Source organism: Marmota monax, unplaced genomic scaffold, assembly GCF_021218885.2.
Source record: "Marmota monax isolate L192 unplaced genomic scaffold, Marmota_monax_Labrador192_F-V1.1 WCK01_AAM20220418_F8-fsc00028, whole genome shotgun sequence".
NCBI lineage: Eukaryota > Metazoa > Chordata > Mammalia > Rodentia > Sciuridae > Marmota > Marmota monax.
In genome coordinates this window covers 13245-33365 of record NW_026694779.1, presented here as the reverse complement: position 1 = coordinate 33365, position 20121 = coordinate 13245, and the positions used below count along the sequence as shown (strand labels likewise).

The 20121-nt window shown below is 37.1% G+C and overlaps 1 protein-coding gene across 1 annotated transcript in view; it reads left to right on the top strand.

Annotated features, from left to right (window-relative positions):
- Positions 1-19911, top strand: part of LOC124079746 (zinc finger protein 724) — a 79848-nt gene extending 59937 nt beyond the window's left edge. The window contains exon 4 of the mRNA XM_046425442.2: positions 152-19911. Within this exon, the coding sequence (XP_046281398.1) occupies positions 152-1851 (1700 nt within the window). The 3' untranslated portion in view covers positions 1852-19911. The remainder of the gene's footprint in view (positions 1-151) is intronic.
- Positions 19912-20121: the final 210 nt, after the last annotated feature.

Sequence of the window (20121 nt, the reverse complement as noted above, 5' to 3'; positions counted from 1 at the left end):
CTGTCAAAGAAAGCAGAAAAACCTTTAGTGAAAGGTTACAACTGGTTAAACTTCAGGGGATTTATACTGAAGACATGTAAATGTAAAAAGTATAGCAAAGCCTTAAAAGATTGTTCAACTCTTACTCAACACCAAAAAATTTATTCTGCAGCGAAGACCTACGAATGTGAAGAATGCAACATACTGAAGAACTTCATTCAACATCACAGTGTTCATACAGGAGATATGCCATGTAAAGAATGTGAAAAAACTTCAAATAAAAGCTCCAATCTTATTTGTCACCAGTGGACATACACTGGAGAGATGCCCCACATATGTAAACAATTTTGTGAAGCTTTCAGTCAAAAACCAAGCCTTAAAAATCACCAGAGAATTCATATTGGAGAGAAGCCCTACAAATGTAAAGTGTGCGGCAAAAGTTTTAACGCAAATTCACATCTTGATCGCCACAACAGGATTCATACTGGAGAGAAGCCTTACAAATGTAAAGTGTGTGACAAGCGTTTTAATCAATCATCATCACTTACTCAGCACCAGCGAATCCACACTGGAGAGAAGCCCTACAGCTGTAAAGAATGTGGCAAAGCTTTTAATAGCATCTCACACCATAATTATCACAAAAGGATTCATACTGGAGAGAAGCCTTACAAATGTACAGAATGTGGCAGAGCTTTTAATAGCGTCTCACACCATAATTATCACAAGAGGATTCATACTGGAGAGAAGCCCTACAAATGTGAAGAGTGTGGCAAAGCATTTAATAGCATCTCACAGCATAATTATCACAAAAGGATTCATACTGGAGAGAAGCCTTACAAATGTAGAGAGTGTGGCAAAGCTTTTAATAAATTTTCAAAACTTAGTTGCCACACGAGGATTCATACTGGAGAGAAGCCCTACAAATGTGAAGAGTGTGGCAAAACTTTTAGTCAAAAAACATCACTTACTCAGCACCAGCGAATCCACACTGGAGAGAAGCCCTACAAATGTGAAGAGTGTGGCAAAGCTTTTAATAGCATCTCACAGCATAATTATCACAAAAGGATTCACACTGGAGAGAAGCCCTACAAATGTGAAGAGTGTGGCAAAGCTTTTAATACCATCTCACATCTTAGTTGCCACAAGAGGATTCATACTGGAGAGAAGCCCTACAACTGTAAAGTGTGTGACAAGCGTTTTAGTCAAAAAACATCACTTACTCAGCACCAGCGAATCCACACTGGAGAGAAGCCCTACAGCTGTAAAGAATGTGGCAAAGCTTTTAATAGCATCTCACACCGTAATTATCACAAAAGGATTCATACTGGAGAGAAGCCTTACAAATGTACAGAATGTGGCAGAGCTTTTAATAGCGTCTCACACCATAATTATCACAAGAGGATTCATACTGGAGAGAAGCCCTACAACTGTGAAGAGTGTGGCAAAACTTTTACTCAAAAAACATCACTTACTCAGCACCAGCGAATCCACACTGGAGAGAAGCCCTACAAATGTAGAGAATGTGGCAAAGCTTTTAGTAAATTTTCATATCTTAGTTGCCACAAGAGGATTCATACTGGAGAGAAGCCCTACAAATGTGAAGAGTGTGGCAAAACTTTTAATCAATCATCATCACTTACTCGGCACCAGCGAATCCACACTGGAGAGAAGCCCTACAAATGTGAAGAGTGTGGCAAAGCTTTTGATAACGTCTCACGTCTTAGTTGCCACAAGAGGATTCATACTGGTGAGAAGCCGTACAAATGTGAAGAATGTGGCAGGGATTTTTATCAAAAATCATCACTTACTCAACACCAGAAAACCCATCCTAGAGAGAAGTCCTATAAATGTGAAGAATGGCAAAGCTTTTAAAATTGAAGATCACATCTTAGTAACATTATAGAATTTATACTGGAGAGAAGTTTTACAAGGAAAACATTGCATCAGTGTCTTTAACGATGAATCAACCCTTATTTCACAGTAGTTCAACACTATTTCACACCAGAGAGATGATAGCACAGAAATTATACAAGTGTAAAATAGGTGTCAGAGTCTCCAACAGTTGTTCACACCCTACTCAACACCTCAGAATTCATACAAGTAAGAGGACATGTGGAAAAACTTTTGCAAAGCTTTTGGCCATTGATCAAACATTTTTGAAACACTGGAGGATTTATACCATATAGAAACCCAGAGAATGTGTCCAAGACTGTATTCAAATTTCAGACATTTTTCAGTTTCTTACCTCATACCTGTAGAAAATGTGGTATACCATTTGTCCAAAGTATGTACCATAGATAACAGCAAAATATTTACAAAAACACCTTGACAAGTATAAAAATTTGTAGTAAATTTCTTATCTATAGCCCATCCCTTGAAGTATTTGGGACCTAGGAGGGAAAAAATCATTTAAATGTAGAAAATGGGTTATTGCTTTTGACATTTGCTGAAAATTTTCTTAACATCTTTAACTGATATTTCCTTATTTCTACAATACAAATACAGAATAGTGCATCCCTAAAAGGATATAATTTTACTGTAAATCAACAATTACTAAATATTCTCATTTTTCACAGCTGGAGAAAACATGATTCTCATTGTTGATTATTACAGAAGTCTCTTAATGTTTATATGAAATTTTAAATTTTTAGTTTTTATTTTTGTACTTAAACTTAGGGACACTTAATCAGTAAACTGCATCCCCAGATTTTTTTTCATTTTTATTTAGAGATAGGGTTTGCTAAGTTGTTTAGGGCCTCACCAAGGTATGGAGCCTGGCTTTTAACTTTCAAAGCTTCTCACGTCCCTAGGGTCACAGGCATGGACCACCATGCCCATTTTACAAAGCATTTTTACTTATATTTGCCTTACGGATGCAATTTGTTACTAAATAAAGTGAATTTCTTAATGTTAACCTTGTCATGCATTTAATGACATTATTAGGTCACATACCTCCCAATATTCACTTTGCTAATGGATCAAATATAGCAAAACATTCTATTGGGTAAATAATGCTATATCGTCTCCATGGATTATTTCATATGTTTAATCAAGTTTTATTTGAGGAATATTTATGTAGATTATATACTGTTGTTTGTAATTATGCAAAAATTAAGGTACAGGAAGGACCTAGGAATACTAAAATGATGCCCAGATATCCCTAGTTTGAATTACAACTTTAACATTTCACCTTGTACAGTTGCAGTACTCCCTAAGGGATCTACAAATCTGGAGAGTTATACAAGCTCCCAATCAGGGAGATGAGAAAGACCCAGAGAGTAGAAGCCAACATGCATATTCAGGTAGAAAAAGGAGGGTTACAGAAGGGGGAAATAGTCTCATTGTTTCCTGGGGAAAACCCTGGTCCAAAGGCCCATCCTGATTTTTGGACTGAAGAAACCTTGCAGTTGCTCATGAATTCTATGAGAGTCATCACTGAGGAGACTGTACTGACCTCAAATGTTGGAAAAACATCACAATATAGGACCTCCCCTTTAGTCTTCGATACCCAGTAGAAAAGTGTAACCAGATACATGTAAAATGACTGTAAAAATAAAAAGACATGTGGGGGCATAAATGCTCCTATAGTATTTTTCATTTCATTGGATTTTGTAGACCATTTTCGTTCTACTTACTTACAATGTAACGTTTGTTATACTTATTGGATTATACGATAGATAGCATGTGTCATGGTCTCCCAGACCCCTCTGCAACCAGTGATTATAAGATACTATAAACTAACCCTGTCCCTCCTCAGATCTTACAGCTCCAGGAGCCCATGACACCAAAGAGAGAGAGACACAATTTTGATTGAAATAAACCTCCAGACTCTCATCTACAAGTCCTGTTCAAAAAGTAAAAACACAATATTCTCTGCATATGTCTTTGGGTCAAGAAAACACCATCCAAAAACGTTTCATTTAACTTTATTTGGAAAAATAAATATTGAAATGATAAATTCTAGGAGAATAATATTGACACCATTCTTTATTCCAAGAGGTAAATCTCTAGGTTTCATGCTTATCTCCATGCCATGTTATTTTACACAGAACTGGCTTCATTTTACATGTGAGAGTTAACTATTATTAGGCCCAGAGGGAAGATTCAGTACTAGAGGTCTAAGGAAAATACTAAAGATCTTCCCTTTGCATGTGCCTTTATGAGTCTGCATATCCTTTATGAAACAGCTAAAGATTGCCGATTTCTCAATACATCTGGCTCAGTCATTGGAACCCCAATTTATTTGGTCATCTCAAGGCTATCACTCCCTCCTTGGGATCTTACCTGTTCTCGACAGTGCTCTTCAGGGGATCACTAGGACATGCAAGCCGTTTCTAACTTGTATTTATTCAGCCGCACTTTAAATACAAGTTAGAACAAGACTTCAGACTCTCACCTGTGGAGAGGATGCTCTGCCCAGGACTTCCCAGTCAGGACCCTGAAAAGCTGTTTGGGACTTTCCAGTACATAGGTTCAGTGTTGGGGTTTTCCTAGTCTGGCAATACAGTTGCCTGTGTCTGTTACTTTTGCTTTCTCTTGCTTTCATAGTATTACTCAAAGAAACACTGTCTGGTGTGAAGAGAGTGTCGTCCTTATCTATTGGACCTGACCTGCCAAGTTGAGCAACTGCCCACATACTGAATGTCACAAACACATATATGTGTTATCTGATCAGTAACTAGTGTATCTTTCAACTGCATGATTTTTTATTGCATGCGGGAGGAAATTGAGAATGCTTTCTTGAGTGCATACAGCACTATTAATAGTATTCATAACACTGCTATGTAATGTTTTCTCTCTAATCAACTTGTAAGTATTGTTCTTGTGCTGCTTTGTAAAACAAATAGAAAAGAGTTGCAAACCAAAAATTTTGTGATAATAGATAGTTGCACAGACTGACTTGGGCAACTCTATTTACCAATGTTTGTTATTTTGTATGGGCTCAAGGTACTTTTCTTTAACCTTAATGACATTAGCATTTATTGAAGAGTTTTTAACTCACAAAACTTCTCTGTATACAAACTTTCCCTCATCATTTTTAAAGTTTCTTATTTTTAGGTATACATGACAGTAGAGCAAATTTTGACATATTACACATACATGGAGTAAAACATTTTAGTTAGCATTCCATTCTTGAGGTGTACATGGTGTGAACCTTCACTGGTGATGTGTTTGTATGTAAACATAGAAAAGTTGTGTCTGATTCATTCTACTGTCATTTCTATTCCTATTTCCCTTTTCTTCCCTTCGTTCCAACTTTGTCTAATCTAGTGAATTTCTATTCTCTCCCCCACCGTTGAGTGGTTTAACATCCATATATATATATAATATATATATATATATAATTATATTATATGTAATGTCTGTTTCATTCTACTATCCTTCCTATCCCCATATCCCCTCCCCTCCCTGCACTCCTCTCTACTTATTCTAAAGTAACTATTCTTCCCCACCCCTCATTGTGAGTTAGCATCCACTTATCAGAGATAACATTTGGCGTGTGTGTTGGCTTATTTCACTTAGCATGATATTCTCCAACTCCATCCATTTACCACCAAATGGCATAGTTTCATTCATCTTTAAGGTTAAATAATATTCCCTTGGTGGGGGGAATATATATAATCACATTTTGTTATCCATTCATCTGTTGAAGGAAACCTAGGTTGGTTCTAGGGTTTAGCTGTTGTGAATTGTGCTGCTGTAAACCTTGGTGTGGCTGTGTCCCTGTAGTATGCCGTTTTTAAGTCCTTTGGGTATAGTCCGAGGACAGGGCTAGCTGGGACAAATGGTGGTTCCATTGTGGTTTTGCAAGGAGTCTCCATACTGCTTTCCATGGTGGTTGCACAAATTTGCAGTCAGTCCCATGAGCAATGTGTGAGTGTTCCTTTTCCCCCACATCCTCACCAACATTTATTGTTGCCTGTATTAATCTTTGCCATTCTGACTAAAGTGAGATAAAAAAATTAAAGTAATTTTGATTTACATTTTCCTAATTGCTAGATGTGTTGAACACTTTTTCATGTACTTGTTAATGGATTATATTTCTTCCTGAGAAGTGTCTGTTCAGTTACTTAGCCCATTTGTTAATTCAAACAACAACAAACCAATTAAGTTTTGAGTTCTTTATATACCCTAGAGATTAATGCTTTATCTGAGGTATATGTGGTATAGATTTTATACAAATCTGTAGGTTCTCTCTTCACATTATTGTTTCTTTTGCTGAGAAGCAGCTTTTTAGGTTGAATCTATCCCATTTATTGATTCTTGATTTTTAATTCTTGTGCTGTAGGGGTCTTGTTATGGATGTCAGATTATGGATTAATATTTACCTCAGATTTTTAAATGGCATCCCAATTTCATGAATGTTTCACTTTCATTGTTTCTCTTACTATCTTGCCTTATAGATCTACATGTTCTAAAAGGTCATGAAATTATCTAGCTTCACATGCATGATTTTCTGATGACTGTTATTTTTCAATATGTAGCTTCAGATTATTTGAAATAGATATCTACTATTTCAGACTCTTTAATTAAAGCACATACATGCCTTGTGTAGGAAATATTCCATCAGTAGATCAACATTATATATATAAAAATATATAAAAGCCTGATTTCAAATGCATGCACATCCACTCCAGAGCTTGGCCCAGAACACTTATTCTATATTAGTTCTACATTTTAGAACCTCCGTGAAAGCTGTTATAAATCCAAAGCCCGAGACACACTCCCCAGACTTTTTTTTTTTTTTTTTAGGGGGGACAATGAAGTTTGAACTCAGGGACACTCAACCACTGAGCCACATCCCTCGCCCTATTTTATGTAGAGATAGAGATTTACTAAGCAGCTCAGTGAGATCCTTTCACTGAGGCTGGCTCTGAACTCATGATCCTCCTTCCTCAGCCTTCCAAGCTGCTGAGATTACAGGCATGTGCCACCATGCCTAGCTCCCCAGAGAGCCTTCCTTAACTGATTGGAACCCACTTGTTCAGTGTATTGTGGCCTAATCCTCACAATTAGAGATGAAATTACTTTCCTCTTTATTAAAAATCAGGGCAACTTACACAAAGATTGGATTAAACAGCGCCTAGTTACACAGCAAGTCCACATGATAATAAAGGTGTGGTCTGCAATTCTCCTCTCCAAAGAGCTCTTCTTGGCTCCACAAAGTTAGGAGTATTCACCAACCCTCTGCCATGCTCATTCCAGAAGCCTCCCAGGAGGCGAGTGTATATGAGGGACAGCATTTCAGGTGGCACCTTGATGATCATTGGGCCATGCCATGGATTAAGGCAGAGTCCATGTCAGAGGCTCAAAACTTTCATGTGGCTGGTCCAGGATAGGGGCTGCCTGAGGGGATACTTTTCCTCCGCCCTTGATGTGTCTTGCCTAACTGTGTGTATACTGAAATACTTGTTCAACGACTTGCACTCTTCCTATTTTATGTTTCCCTCTCATGTGGTTTTGGAGTTCTCATGCTTTGGCAATTATTGTGACTTTTGTCTTCAGTTTTACAACCTCCTTCAGCCCATCCATGTGGAATTTCTGTCTGTGGATATTAGTTTTCATTTTATATATTTCCATTTAGTCCAAATTTCCAGTTACCTCTAGAAAGAACAAATGTTTGATTCATTATCATGCCTGTACTAACCCTTCACATGTTGATAATGGTGGTGATTAAGAACTATCTTCTGATTTCTACAACTGGAACATCTTCCATCGCAATATCAGTCAGGAAAACAGACCCTCCTGTAGGAACATTTGGGTTTCCCCGTAATGAGAGCTTGGGGTCTGTAGAGAAGTGCATGGGCTCTCTCGTACCCTGAGGAGGTCCACAGAACAGGGTAGAGGAGAGTGGCTGTGGAGTCTCTAATCAACACCTCCAGACACCAAGCAGGAAGCAGGTCTGATTTTATTGTGTAGTTACCATGTATATGTACTCAGGCAGTGCCTAAGCAAAATATAGGCAACCACCAATGCAATGTCTGCTAACAGTCCTTGCAGTGAACAATCAAGGAGTGGGACTGCAACACATGGCCTTGTGCCCAGAGCTGTGCTGATGGGGTAAGCAGTTTGCCACTCACACGCCTAGCATGGGGAGTGGCCTGCCATGCAGACACCTTTAACCTATGCCCTGTATGCAGTACTCCATGCACTCGTCCCCACAGAGAAGCACCTCTGAGGCTTCTTCTTTCTTGACTTTAAAGAACAATTTCTCTTCTAGTGGCCTTTCTCAGGAGATATTTAAAATAATAGTAATATAAATACCTTAGATTTACAAAAGCAACCCATGGATCTCACCTCTACTTCTCACAAAGAGCTGCCATTCATTCAGTCATGTCTTGCCTAGGGTTTGCTCATCATGTTACTGGAGGGTGTGTGTTGAAGCAGAGGTGCTGGGTGATGGTGTTGCCCTCTGAGGTGGCAGTCATTTCTTCCTAGTGCTCTTCATAGATTCCCAGCACACAAAGAGCCACAGGTCAGAGGTTTCTGCCGAGGCTGACATCAGTCCCAATCCTACTTGCTTGAAGCAAGTCCAGTCTCAATTCTCCATCTCCCTTTTGTCTGTTTTTATGTTACCGAATACCAAGGGGACATGGGGAGGGTTGGCAGTAGTGGTGAAGCTGAGCTCTGTGATGAGGACAACCGCAAGCTGTAAGTGTGCACTTGAGTTGATAAGGGTTGAGGAAATAGGATCTGTCACCCCTGTGAGCAGGATGGTGCTCACACTGCATACGGGAGAAGAGATGTTTCTTCCTCTCACTTTCACCCTAGAATGTGCCCACCCAGAGGATCCAAATAACCCTAACATGCAGCAGGGTGTCCTTCTCCTGTAATTCTCTCTACATCTGTCCTGACCACCAGCTCGTGTCCACTGCCTGAGCAGTCCTCACTAGATGGTTGCAACACAGATGATGGTGCATGTATCACACAGCCTCCCCTGACTTTAGTGACAGCACCATATCTAACATGACTCCTTCCTAGATCCAGATACTAGAGGGAGTCTTTACTATCAGCTCTAACAAACAAAACTTCTGATTTTTTTTTTTGAAAATTTCTTTTTCATGTGTGATCTGTTTTTTCTCATCTCCTCACTTGGCCTTTTCTTCCTCTTACCATATGTGAATTCTTCAAATGTAATCAATGTCGGAAATCTGTTTGATTCCCTGTGATTTACACATCCTTCCACACAGAATGCCCAATCAAGCTGGGAGGCAGCTTGATTTCTCCAGTACATAAAGGACATGAGTGCCCAGTACGATAGGGCATTCCTGGACCAAGCTGGAAGCATCACTCCGTAGACCCTTGTTTGAGGGGTGTTTCTCAGATTACCTCCCTGATGTCAGAGAGCTTGTGTTATGTCTCATGATCTCCTGGACTATGTTGTGCCAGGCATAATGTGCACAGCTGGGAAGGTACATAGCTCAGGATTTCAGTCATCTATGAATCATTCCCATTCTCCAGGATGCTTCTTAACAACAATGGAACTCAGCAGGCACATTACTATAGATATCTCTTCACAACACTACCATGATATATTTACACAATTTTAATCATACTTGATGCACATCATTTAGTGATGATTGTGGTTCAAAACTGGAGCTAGTAGAATCACCAGACTGGGCTTTCTTCTGGCACTACCTGTATGAAGATTAGTTCTCCTCATTATTTACATGATATATGTACACAATTTTAATCATATATACTTGATGGTCATTATTTAGTGATATGATTGTAGTTCAAAACTGGAGATTGGTCATCCTGCAGACTGCTTTCTCCTGGAACTACCTGTATGAAGATTAGTTCTCCTTATGATTGCATGAAATTGTGTCCCTTTCTTTGAAGCATACTATCAGGAAAGGGTCTAAATTTTTCCTGATACAGTTATTGAAATTTACCATCAGAAAACAATTTTCCAACAGTTTCAAGGCAATGAACAATCCATCCTTGAGTTCTTGACTATTACTGCAAATTCATGGCACCTGCACACTCCTGTAGGTATGACTGCAGATTCCTCAGTCACACCTTAAATTCATCCAATGGCCTTGAGATGCACGTGATTAAAACATGTCATTTAATGACTGTTAGAAAACTTGGATTGTGTAAGATTCAAATGTTTAAAACAAATTAAAGCAGATTCTGTGTGTCACAGAAAAGTGATACAATGCAGTTTTTCATTTTAAATACAGTTTTTTCATTTTGTTGGTGTTGAGACAAGGCAATTTTAAAACCCTGTTTCTTTCCTTTGTATACCACAGATTGAACCCAGGGCACTTAGTCATTAAACTATCTCACCAGCCACTTTTCATATTGGAGGAAAATCTTGCTAAGTTACTGAGCTTTGGCATTGCAATCCTCTGACTCCTGAGCCAATGGGATTGCAGGCATTCAGCCTCACCTAAAACAATTTTAAGTTATTTTTACATGCTAATATAGATCTATTTAAGCTTATACTATAAAAAATATTTTACATAAGTCAAATATTATACAAATAAGAATTGGCATATGCCATTTATATATAGATCTCACCAAAAAAGACCTAAGGCCTAGTGATTAAATGTGAACCCTAAAATATTTTGGGGGGTACCAAGGATTAAACTCGGGGGCACTCAAACAGTGAGCCACATCCCCACTCCTATTTTATATTTTATTTAGAGACAGCATCTCACCAAGTTGCTCAGGGCCTTGCTGTTGCTGGATTTGAACTCACCATCCTCCTGTCTTAGCCTCCCAAGGCACTGGGATTATAGTTTACAATTTTAAAATTTATATTCTTTTTTTCTGGACTTACCATGGGAGATTGTCTTTTTCTACTGATTTTTCATATTTTACAAATCTTGTATGTTTGCACTCATATGTTGAGGCTGAAAAAGTTGATCACAAAGAACCACAAGAGAGAAAAGCTTTTTGTATCTGTTAGAAGAGACAGTTGGCAAGGAGTGCCGAAAAGCAGTTAAGAGGGTTTTATAGCCCATAGTTTGAATTGTATAAGTAATTATTAGACTGTGGACATTCTAACAAGATTTTGCAGGTTTCAAACAACCAAATGTTATTTTAGAAGGTAGAAATTGCACTGATTTGATCAATACACATGTTCAATTAAAATGCTGGATCCTATATGTAGGTACAAATTAAAAATTAAACAATAATTAACACTTCAACTAGCAAAAATAAACAAAGATGGCTGTAAATACAAACTGTCTCAATAGCAACCCTAAATGTTAGTGGCTTAAACACACCAATCAAAAGACATAGGCTAGCAGCCTGGATTAAAAAAAAAATCCAACAATATGCTGCCTCCAGGAGACTCATTTGATAGGAAAAGACAGACTAAAGGTGAAAGGTTGGGAAAAACATTCCACTTACATGAATCTTGAAAGCAAGCAGGTCTCCATACTAATATCAAATAAAGTAGACTCAAGTCAAAGTTAATCAAAAGAGATAAAGAAGAACATTACCTACTGCTCAAGGGAACCATCACCAACAAGACATAACAATCAAATATATATGCCCCAAACAATGGTACACCTATGTTCAAACAAACTCTTCTCAAGTTCAAGAGTCAAACTGACCACAACATGATCTTGGGTGACTTTCACACACCTCTCACCACTGGACAGATCTTCCAAACAAAAGTTGAATAAGGAAACTATAGAACTCAATAACACAATCAATAACTTAGACTTAATTGACATCTATAGACTATATCAACCAATATCAAGTGGATAAACTTTCTTCTCAGCAGCACATGGATTCTTCTCAAAAATAGACCATATATTATGCCACAGGGCAACTCTTAGCAAATACAAAGAAGTAGAGATACTACCATGCATTTTATCATATCATAATGGAATGAAATTGGAAATCAATAAGGACGAAAATGCTACAGAATGAACAATGGGTTACAGAAGACATCAAGGAGGAGATTAAAAAATTCTTATAAGTGAAAATACAGACACAACATATCGAAATCTCTGGGACACTATGACAGCAGCACTAAGAGGAAAATCCATTGCATGGAGTTCATTCCTTAATAGAAAGAACTTAATAGAAAGATCCAACAAATAAATGACCTCACATTACATCTCAAAGCCCTAGAAAAAGAAAAAAAAAATCAGCAGGAAAACAAGAAAAAAAAAATCAGCTGAAACCAATGAAACTGAAACAAAAGAAACAATTGAAAAAATTTACAAAACTAAAAGTTGGTTCTTTGAAAAAAAATAAAATTGACAGACCCTTAGCCATGCTAACAAAGAGAGAGAAATCAAATTACCAGAAGTCATAAAAAAGGCAATATCACAGCAGACACTACAGAAATACAAAGGATAATTAGAAATTATTTTGAAACCGTATACTCTAATAGCTTATACTCTGATAGAATAGAAGTTAGTGAAGGCATCAATAAATTCCTTAAGTCATGTGATCCGCCCAGATTGAGTCAGGAAGATATAACACAACTTAAACAGACCAATATCAAGTGAGGAAATAGAAGAAGCCATCAGAAGATTCCCAACCAAGAAAAGCCAAGTACTGGATGGATATGCAGCCAAGTTTTACTAGACCTTTAAAGAAGTAATACCAATACTCTTCAGCCTATTTCTGGCAATAGAAAAAGAGGGAGTACTTCCAAATTCATTCTACGAGGCCAATATCACCCTGATCCCAAAACCAGGCAAAGACACTTCAAAGAAAGAAAACTTCAGACCAATCTCTCTAATGAATATAAATGCAAAAATCCTCAATAAAATTCTGGCAAATCAAATACAAAAACATCTCAAAAATATCATGCACCATGATCAAGTGGGATTCATCCCCAGGATGCAAGGTTGGTTCAAAATACAGAAATCAATAAATGTAATTCATCACACCAATAGACTTAAAGAACCATATGATCATCCCAGTAGATGCAGAAAAGCATTTGACAAAATACAGCACCCCTTCATGTTCAAAACACTAGAAAAAATAGGGATAGCAGGACATATCTCAACATTCTAAAGGCTGTCTACACTACACTAAGCCTCAGGCCGACATCATTCTCAATCGAGAAAAACTGAAGGCATTCCCTCTAAATATTGAACAAGACAGGGATGCCCTCTCTCACCACTTCTATTCAATATAGTTCTTGAGACACTGGCCAAAGCAATTAGATGAAAGAAATTAAAGGAAAAGTATAGGAAAAGAAGAACTTAAACTAGCACTATTTGTTGACAATTGGATTCTATCCCTAGAAGACCCAAAAAAACTACACCAGAAAACTTCTAGAACTAGTAAATGAATTCAGCAAAGTAGCAGGATATAAAATAAACACACATAAATCAAAGGCATTTCTGTATATCACTGACAAGTCCTCTGAGAAGGAAATGAGGAAAACTACCCATTCACAAGATCCTCAAAAAAATAGATAAATAGATAAAGTACTTGGGAATCAACTTAACAAAAGAGGTGAAAGATCTATACAATGAGAACTACAGAACCCTAAAGCAAGAAATCAAAGAAGACCTTAGAAGATGAAAAGATGTACCTTGCTCCTGGAGAAGCAGAATTAAAATTATCAAAATTACCATACTAACAAAATAACTATACAGGTTCAGTGTAATTCCAATAAAAACCCCAATGACATTGATCATAGAAATAGAAAAAGCAATCATGAAATTCATCTGGAAAAATAAGAGACCCAGAATAGCTAAAGTAATTCTAAGCAGGAAGAGCAGAACAGGTGGCATCACTATACCAGACCCTAAACTATAACACAGAGCAATAGTAAAAAAAAAAAAAAAAAAAAACAGCATGGTACTGGAACCAAAACAGGAGGGTAGACCAATGGTACAGAATAGAGGAAACAGACTGACCCACAAAACTACAATTATCTTATATTAGACAATATAAGATAAAACTCAGATGCACAAAACTCAAAGTGGATCAAGGACCTAGGAATTAAAGCAGAGACTATGCAGCTAACAGAATAAAAAGTAGGCTCTAATCTTCATCATGTGGGGTTAGGCCCCAACTTCCTTAATAAGAAACCTATAGCACAAGAATCAACAAATGGGATGGATTCAAACTAAAAAGTTTTTCTCAGCAAAATAATAATAACAATAATTTGTGAGGTGAACAGAAAGCCTACATCCTAGGAGTGAATCTTTACCCCTCACACATCAGATCAAACACTAATCTTGAGGGTATATAAAGAACTCACCAAGCTAAGCACAAAAAAAAAAAAAAAAAAAAAAAAACCTAGTCAACAAATGGGCCAAGGACATGAACAGACACTTCTCAGAAGAGAACATGAAATCAATCAACAAATATGAAAAAATTCCCATCATTCTAGCAATTAGAGAAATGCAAATCAAAACTACTCCAAGATTCATCTCACTCCAGTCAGAATGGCAGCTATTATGGAGACACACAACAACAAGTGTTGGCAAGAATGTGGGGGAAACAGAACACTCATACACTGCTGGTGGGACTGCAAATTGGTGCAGCTAATTTGGAAAGCAGTATGGAGATTCCCTGGAAAGCTGGGAATGGAACCACCACTTGACCCATCTATTTCTTTTCTTGGACTATACCCAAAGGACTTAAAAACAGCGTATTACAGGGACACAGCCACATCAATGTTTATAGCAGCACAATTCACAATAGTTAAACTGGGCCAACCTTGCTATCCTTCAGTGGATAGATTAAAAAACTGGCATTTATATATAGTAGAATATTACTCAGCACTAAAAAAGAATAAAATCATGGCATTTGCTGGTAAATGGATGGCGTTGGAAAAGATAATGCTAAGTGACATTAGCCAATCCCAAAAAAACAAATGCCAAATATTTTCTCTGATATAAGGGGGTGACTCACACTGGGGTAGAAAGGGAGAGCATGGGAGGATTAGATTAATTCTAGATAGGGAAGAGGGGTGGGGAGGGAAAGGGAGGGGGAAGGCGATTAGCAAGGACGGTGGAATATGCTAGACATCATTATACAAAATACATGTATGAAGATTTGAATTTGGTGACAACATACCTTTCATAGAGATATGAAAAATTGTGGTATATATGTGTATTAAGAATTGTAATGCAAAAAAGAGTACTTGTTTAATGGCATAAATTAGCGTGAACATTATTTATATACAGAGATATGAGAAATTGTGCTCTATATGTATAATAAGGATTGTAATGCATTCCACTATTGCCATGTATTAAAAAAAATAAATTTACAAAAAAGAAAGGTATTGGAACTCCTTGGGGACACTATAAGCCTACAGGGTAAAAATTGTAACACCTTGAAAACACAGAGCTGGAAGGGAAGAAGCATGAACAACATGAAAAACCAAGCAAGAATGTGCCCCAAACAAAGATGCTACATTATTAGAACCCATGGTCAGAACAGCAGGAGAAATGACAGAAGGAGTGGAGGAGGTACATAATTTTCTGTGAATTAAAGGATGATATAAGAGAGCAAATATAGGCAGCAAAGATCATTTTGATAAAGAGATAAGCAAATACAGAAAGCAAACGATTCCTTTAATAAGGAGATAGAGATTCTGAAAAGAACAAACACAAATCCTTGAAATGAAGGAAAGAGTAAACCAATTTAAAAACTCAATAGGAGGGCTGGGGATGTGGCTCAAGTGGTAACGCGCTTGCCTGGCATGTGCAAAGCACTGGGTTTGATCCTCAGCACAACATAAAAATAAAGATGTTGTGTCAACCGAAAAATGAAAAATAAATAAAAACAATTTAAAAACTCAATAGGAAGCATCTCCAACTGAATAGATCACTTTGGAAGACAGGACCTCAGACATTGAAGGCAAAATATATAACCTTGAAAAAAAAAGTTGACCATAGTGAAGATGGTAAGAAACCATGAGCAGAGGATGCATGAATTATGGGATAATATGAAGAGTCCAAATTTTAAAATTATTGGGATAGAGGAAGGCATAGAGGTCCAAACCAAAGGAATGAACAATCTATTCACTGAAATAATATCAGAAAAATTTCCCAACATGAAGAATGAATTGGAAAATCAAATAAGAGAAGCCTACAGGATGCCGAATGTACAAAATCGCAACAGATCCACACCAAGGCACATCATAATTAAAATGCCCAACATAGAGAATAAGAGAATTTTAAAAGCTACAAGAGAAAGTAACCAGATTACATATAGAGGGAAACCAATTAGGATCTCTGGTTTCTCAATGGAGACCTTGAAACCTACAAGATCCTGCAACAAGATATACCAAGCTCTGAAAGAAATGGATGGCATCCAAGAATCATCCAGCAAAACTAAATTTTGATTAATAATTATATTTTGATTTTGATATGTTATCTTTAAGACAAAATAAAAACCTTCCATAATATATAAAAAAAATTACAACTAGAAAGCCTGCACTACAGAACATCCTTGGCAAAATATTCCATGAGGAGAAAATGAAAAACAACAATGAAAGTCAGAAGAGGTAGGTATTACACTAAAGGAAAAACCTACCAAAGAGAAACCAAGTCAAGATAAATGCAAAAAATAGACAAAAATAACTGGGAATACCAATCATGTCTCAATAGTAACCCTGAATGTTAATTTCCAAAACTCAGCAATCAAAAGACAGACTGGCAGATTGGATAAAAAAAAGACCCAACAATATGCTGCCTTCCAGAGATTCATGTCATAGGAAAAGACATCCACAGAGTGAAGGTGACAGGTTGGGAAAAAACATATCACTTGGGAGCTGGGGTTGTGGCTCAGTGGGAGTACACTAGCCAAGCATGTGCAAGGCCCTGGGTTCGATTCTCAGCACCACATAAAAATAATAAAGGTATTGTGTCCAACTAAAAAATAAACAGTAAAAAAACATTCATCAGGCTGGGGCTCAGGGGTAGAGCGCTCACCTAGCACGTGTCAGGCCCTGGGTTTGATCCTCAGCACCACATAAAAATAAATAAAGGTATTGTGTCCATCTACAACTAAAAAATGAATATTAAAAAACATACCACTCAGACTGTGGAAGCAAGCAGAGGTTTCCATCCAAATCAAGTAATGTGGACTTCAAGTGAAAATTAATCAGAAGGGACAAACAATAATATTTCATACTCCTCAAGGGAGCCATACACCAACAAGAGATAACAATTATAAATATCATCCCCTAAAGAATGGAGCATCTATGTTCATCATACAAACTCTTCATCATTTCAAGAGTCAAATAGATCACAATACAATAATTCTAGGTGACTTTAAACATCTCTGGATAGATCTTCCAAACAAAAGCTTACAGAGAAATTATAGAACTCAATAAGACAATTAATATCTTAGATTTAACATATATAGAATATTTCATCCTTCAACAAGTGAATGCACATTCTTCTCAGCAGCACATGGATCCTTCTCTAAAATAGACCATATACTTTGCCATAGGGCAACTCTTAGCAAATAAAAAGGAGTAGAGATACTACCCTGCATTCTATCAGATCATAATGGAATGAAAATAGAAATCAATGATAAGAATAGAAGTTACTCCAAAAGATGGAGACTAAATAATATTCTACTGAATGAACAATGGATTGTAGAAGACATCAAGGAGAAGATTTAAAAATTCTTAGAGGTAAGTGAGAACACAGACACAACATCAAAATCCTGGGGACACTATGAGAGTAGTACTAAGAGGAAAAATTATTGCATGGAGTTCATTCCTTAAGAAAAACCCAACAAATAAATTACCTCACACTACATCTCAAAACCCTAGAAAACAAAGAGCAAATCAGCAGAAAAAAGCAGAAGGCAAGAAATTATTAAAATCAGAGCCGAAATCAATGAAAATGAAACAAAAGAAACAATTGAAAAATTGACAAAACTAGAAGTTGGTTGTTTGAAAAAATAAATAAAATTGACAGACCCATAGCCATGCAAACGAAGAGAAGGAGAGAACTCAAATTACCAGCATCATAATGAAAAAGGCAATATCACACAGACACTAGAGAAATACAGAGGATAATTAGAAATCATCTTGAAACCTTGTACTCTAATAAAATAGAGGACAGTGAAGGCATTGATAAATTCCTAAAGTCATATGGCCTGCCCAGATTGAGTCAGGAAGACATACACAACTTCAACAGACCAATATCAAGTGAGGAAAAAGAAGAAGCCATCAGAAGATTGATAACCAAGAAAAGCCCAGGACCAGAGGGATATACAGCCAAATTTTACAAGACCTATAAAGAGGAACTAATACCAATACTCTTCAATTTAATTCAGGAAATAGAAAAAGAGGGAGTACTTCCAAGCTCATTCTATGAGTCCATATCACCCTGAATCCAAAACCAGACAAAGACACCTCAAAGAAGGAAACTTCAGGCCAATATCTGTAATGATCATAGATGCAAAAAATCCTCAATAAAATTCTGGCAAATCAAATACAAAAACGTATCAAAACCATTGTGCACCACGATCAAGTGGGATTCATCCCAGAGATGCAAGGTTGGTTCAACATACAGAAATCAATAAGTGTAATTCATCACATCAATAGACTTAAAGATAAGAATCACATGATCATCTCAACAGATGCAGAAAAAGCATTTGACAAAATACAGCACCCCTTCATGTTCAAAACACTAGAAAAAATAGGGATAACAGGAACATATCAACATCATAAAGGCTATCTATGCTAAGCCCCAGGCCAACATCATTCTAAATGGAGAAAAACTGAAGGTATTCCCTCTAAAATCTGAACAAGACAGGCATGCCCTCTCTCACACTTCTATTCAACATAGTTCTTGAAACACTGGCCAGGGAAATTAGATGAAAGAAATTAAAGGAATAACTATAGGAAAAGAAGAACTTAAACTAGCACTATTTGCTGATGATATGATTCTATACCTAGGAGACCCAAGAAACTATACCAGAAAATTTCTAGAACTAGTAAGTGAATTCATCAAAGTAGCAGGATATAAAATCAACACCAATAAATCAAAGGAATTTCTGTATATCAGTGACAAAGCCTCTGAGAAGGATATGAGGTAAACTACCCCATTCACAATATCCTCAAAAAAAAAAAAAAGTAAGATACTTGGGAATCAACTTAACAAAAGAGGTAAAAGATCTACACAATGAAAACTACAGAACCCTAAAGAGAAATCAAAGAAGATGGAAAGGTCTACCTTGCTCATGGATAGGCAGAACTAATATTATTAAAAATGACCACACTACCAGAAGCACTACACATATTTAATGCAATTCTGATCAAAATCCCAATGGCATTCCTCATAGAAATAGAAAAGTCAATCATGAAATTCATCTGGAAAAATAAGAGACCCAGAATTGCTAAAGCAATTCTAAGCAGGAAGAGTGAAACAGATGGCATTGCTATACCAGACCTTAATCTATACCACAGAGCAATAGCATGGTACTGGCAGCAAAACAGGCTGGCAGACCAAAGGTAGAGAATAGAGGACACAGAGACTAACCCACAAAATTACAACTACCTTATATTAAACAAAGATGCCAAAAGCATACACTGGAGAAAGGAAAGCATCTTCAACAAATGGTGCTGGGAGAATTGTAAATCGATATGCAACAAAATGAAATTGAATCCCTATCTCTCATCCTGCAAAAAAAGTTAACTCAAAATGATCAAGGACCTAGGGATTAAACCAGAGACTTTGCAGCAAATAGAAGGAGAAGTAGGCCCTAATGTTCATCACATGAGGCTAGCCCCCAACTTCCTTAATAAGATGCCTATAGCACAAGAATTAAAACCAAGAATCAACAAAAGGGATGGATTCAAACTAAAAAGTTTTTTCTCAGCAAAGAAATCAATGTGTGAGGTGAACACAGAGCCCACATTCTGAGAGCAAATTTTTACCCCTCACACTTCAGATAGAGCTCTAATCTCTAGGGTATATAAAGACTCAAAAAGCCAAGCACCAAAAATAAAAATAAATAAAAAAATAACCCAATCAACAAATGGTCTAAGATCTGAACAGACACTTCTCAGAAAAGGATATACAACCAACAAATATATGAATAATGCTCATCATCTCTAGCAATCAGAGAAATGCAAGTCAAAACTACTCTAAGACACCACCTCACTCCAGTGGCAGCCATTATGAAGACAAACAACAAGTGCTGGCGAGGATGTGGGGGAAAAAGGAACACTCATAC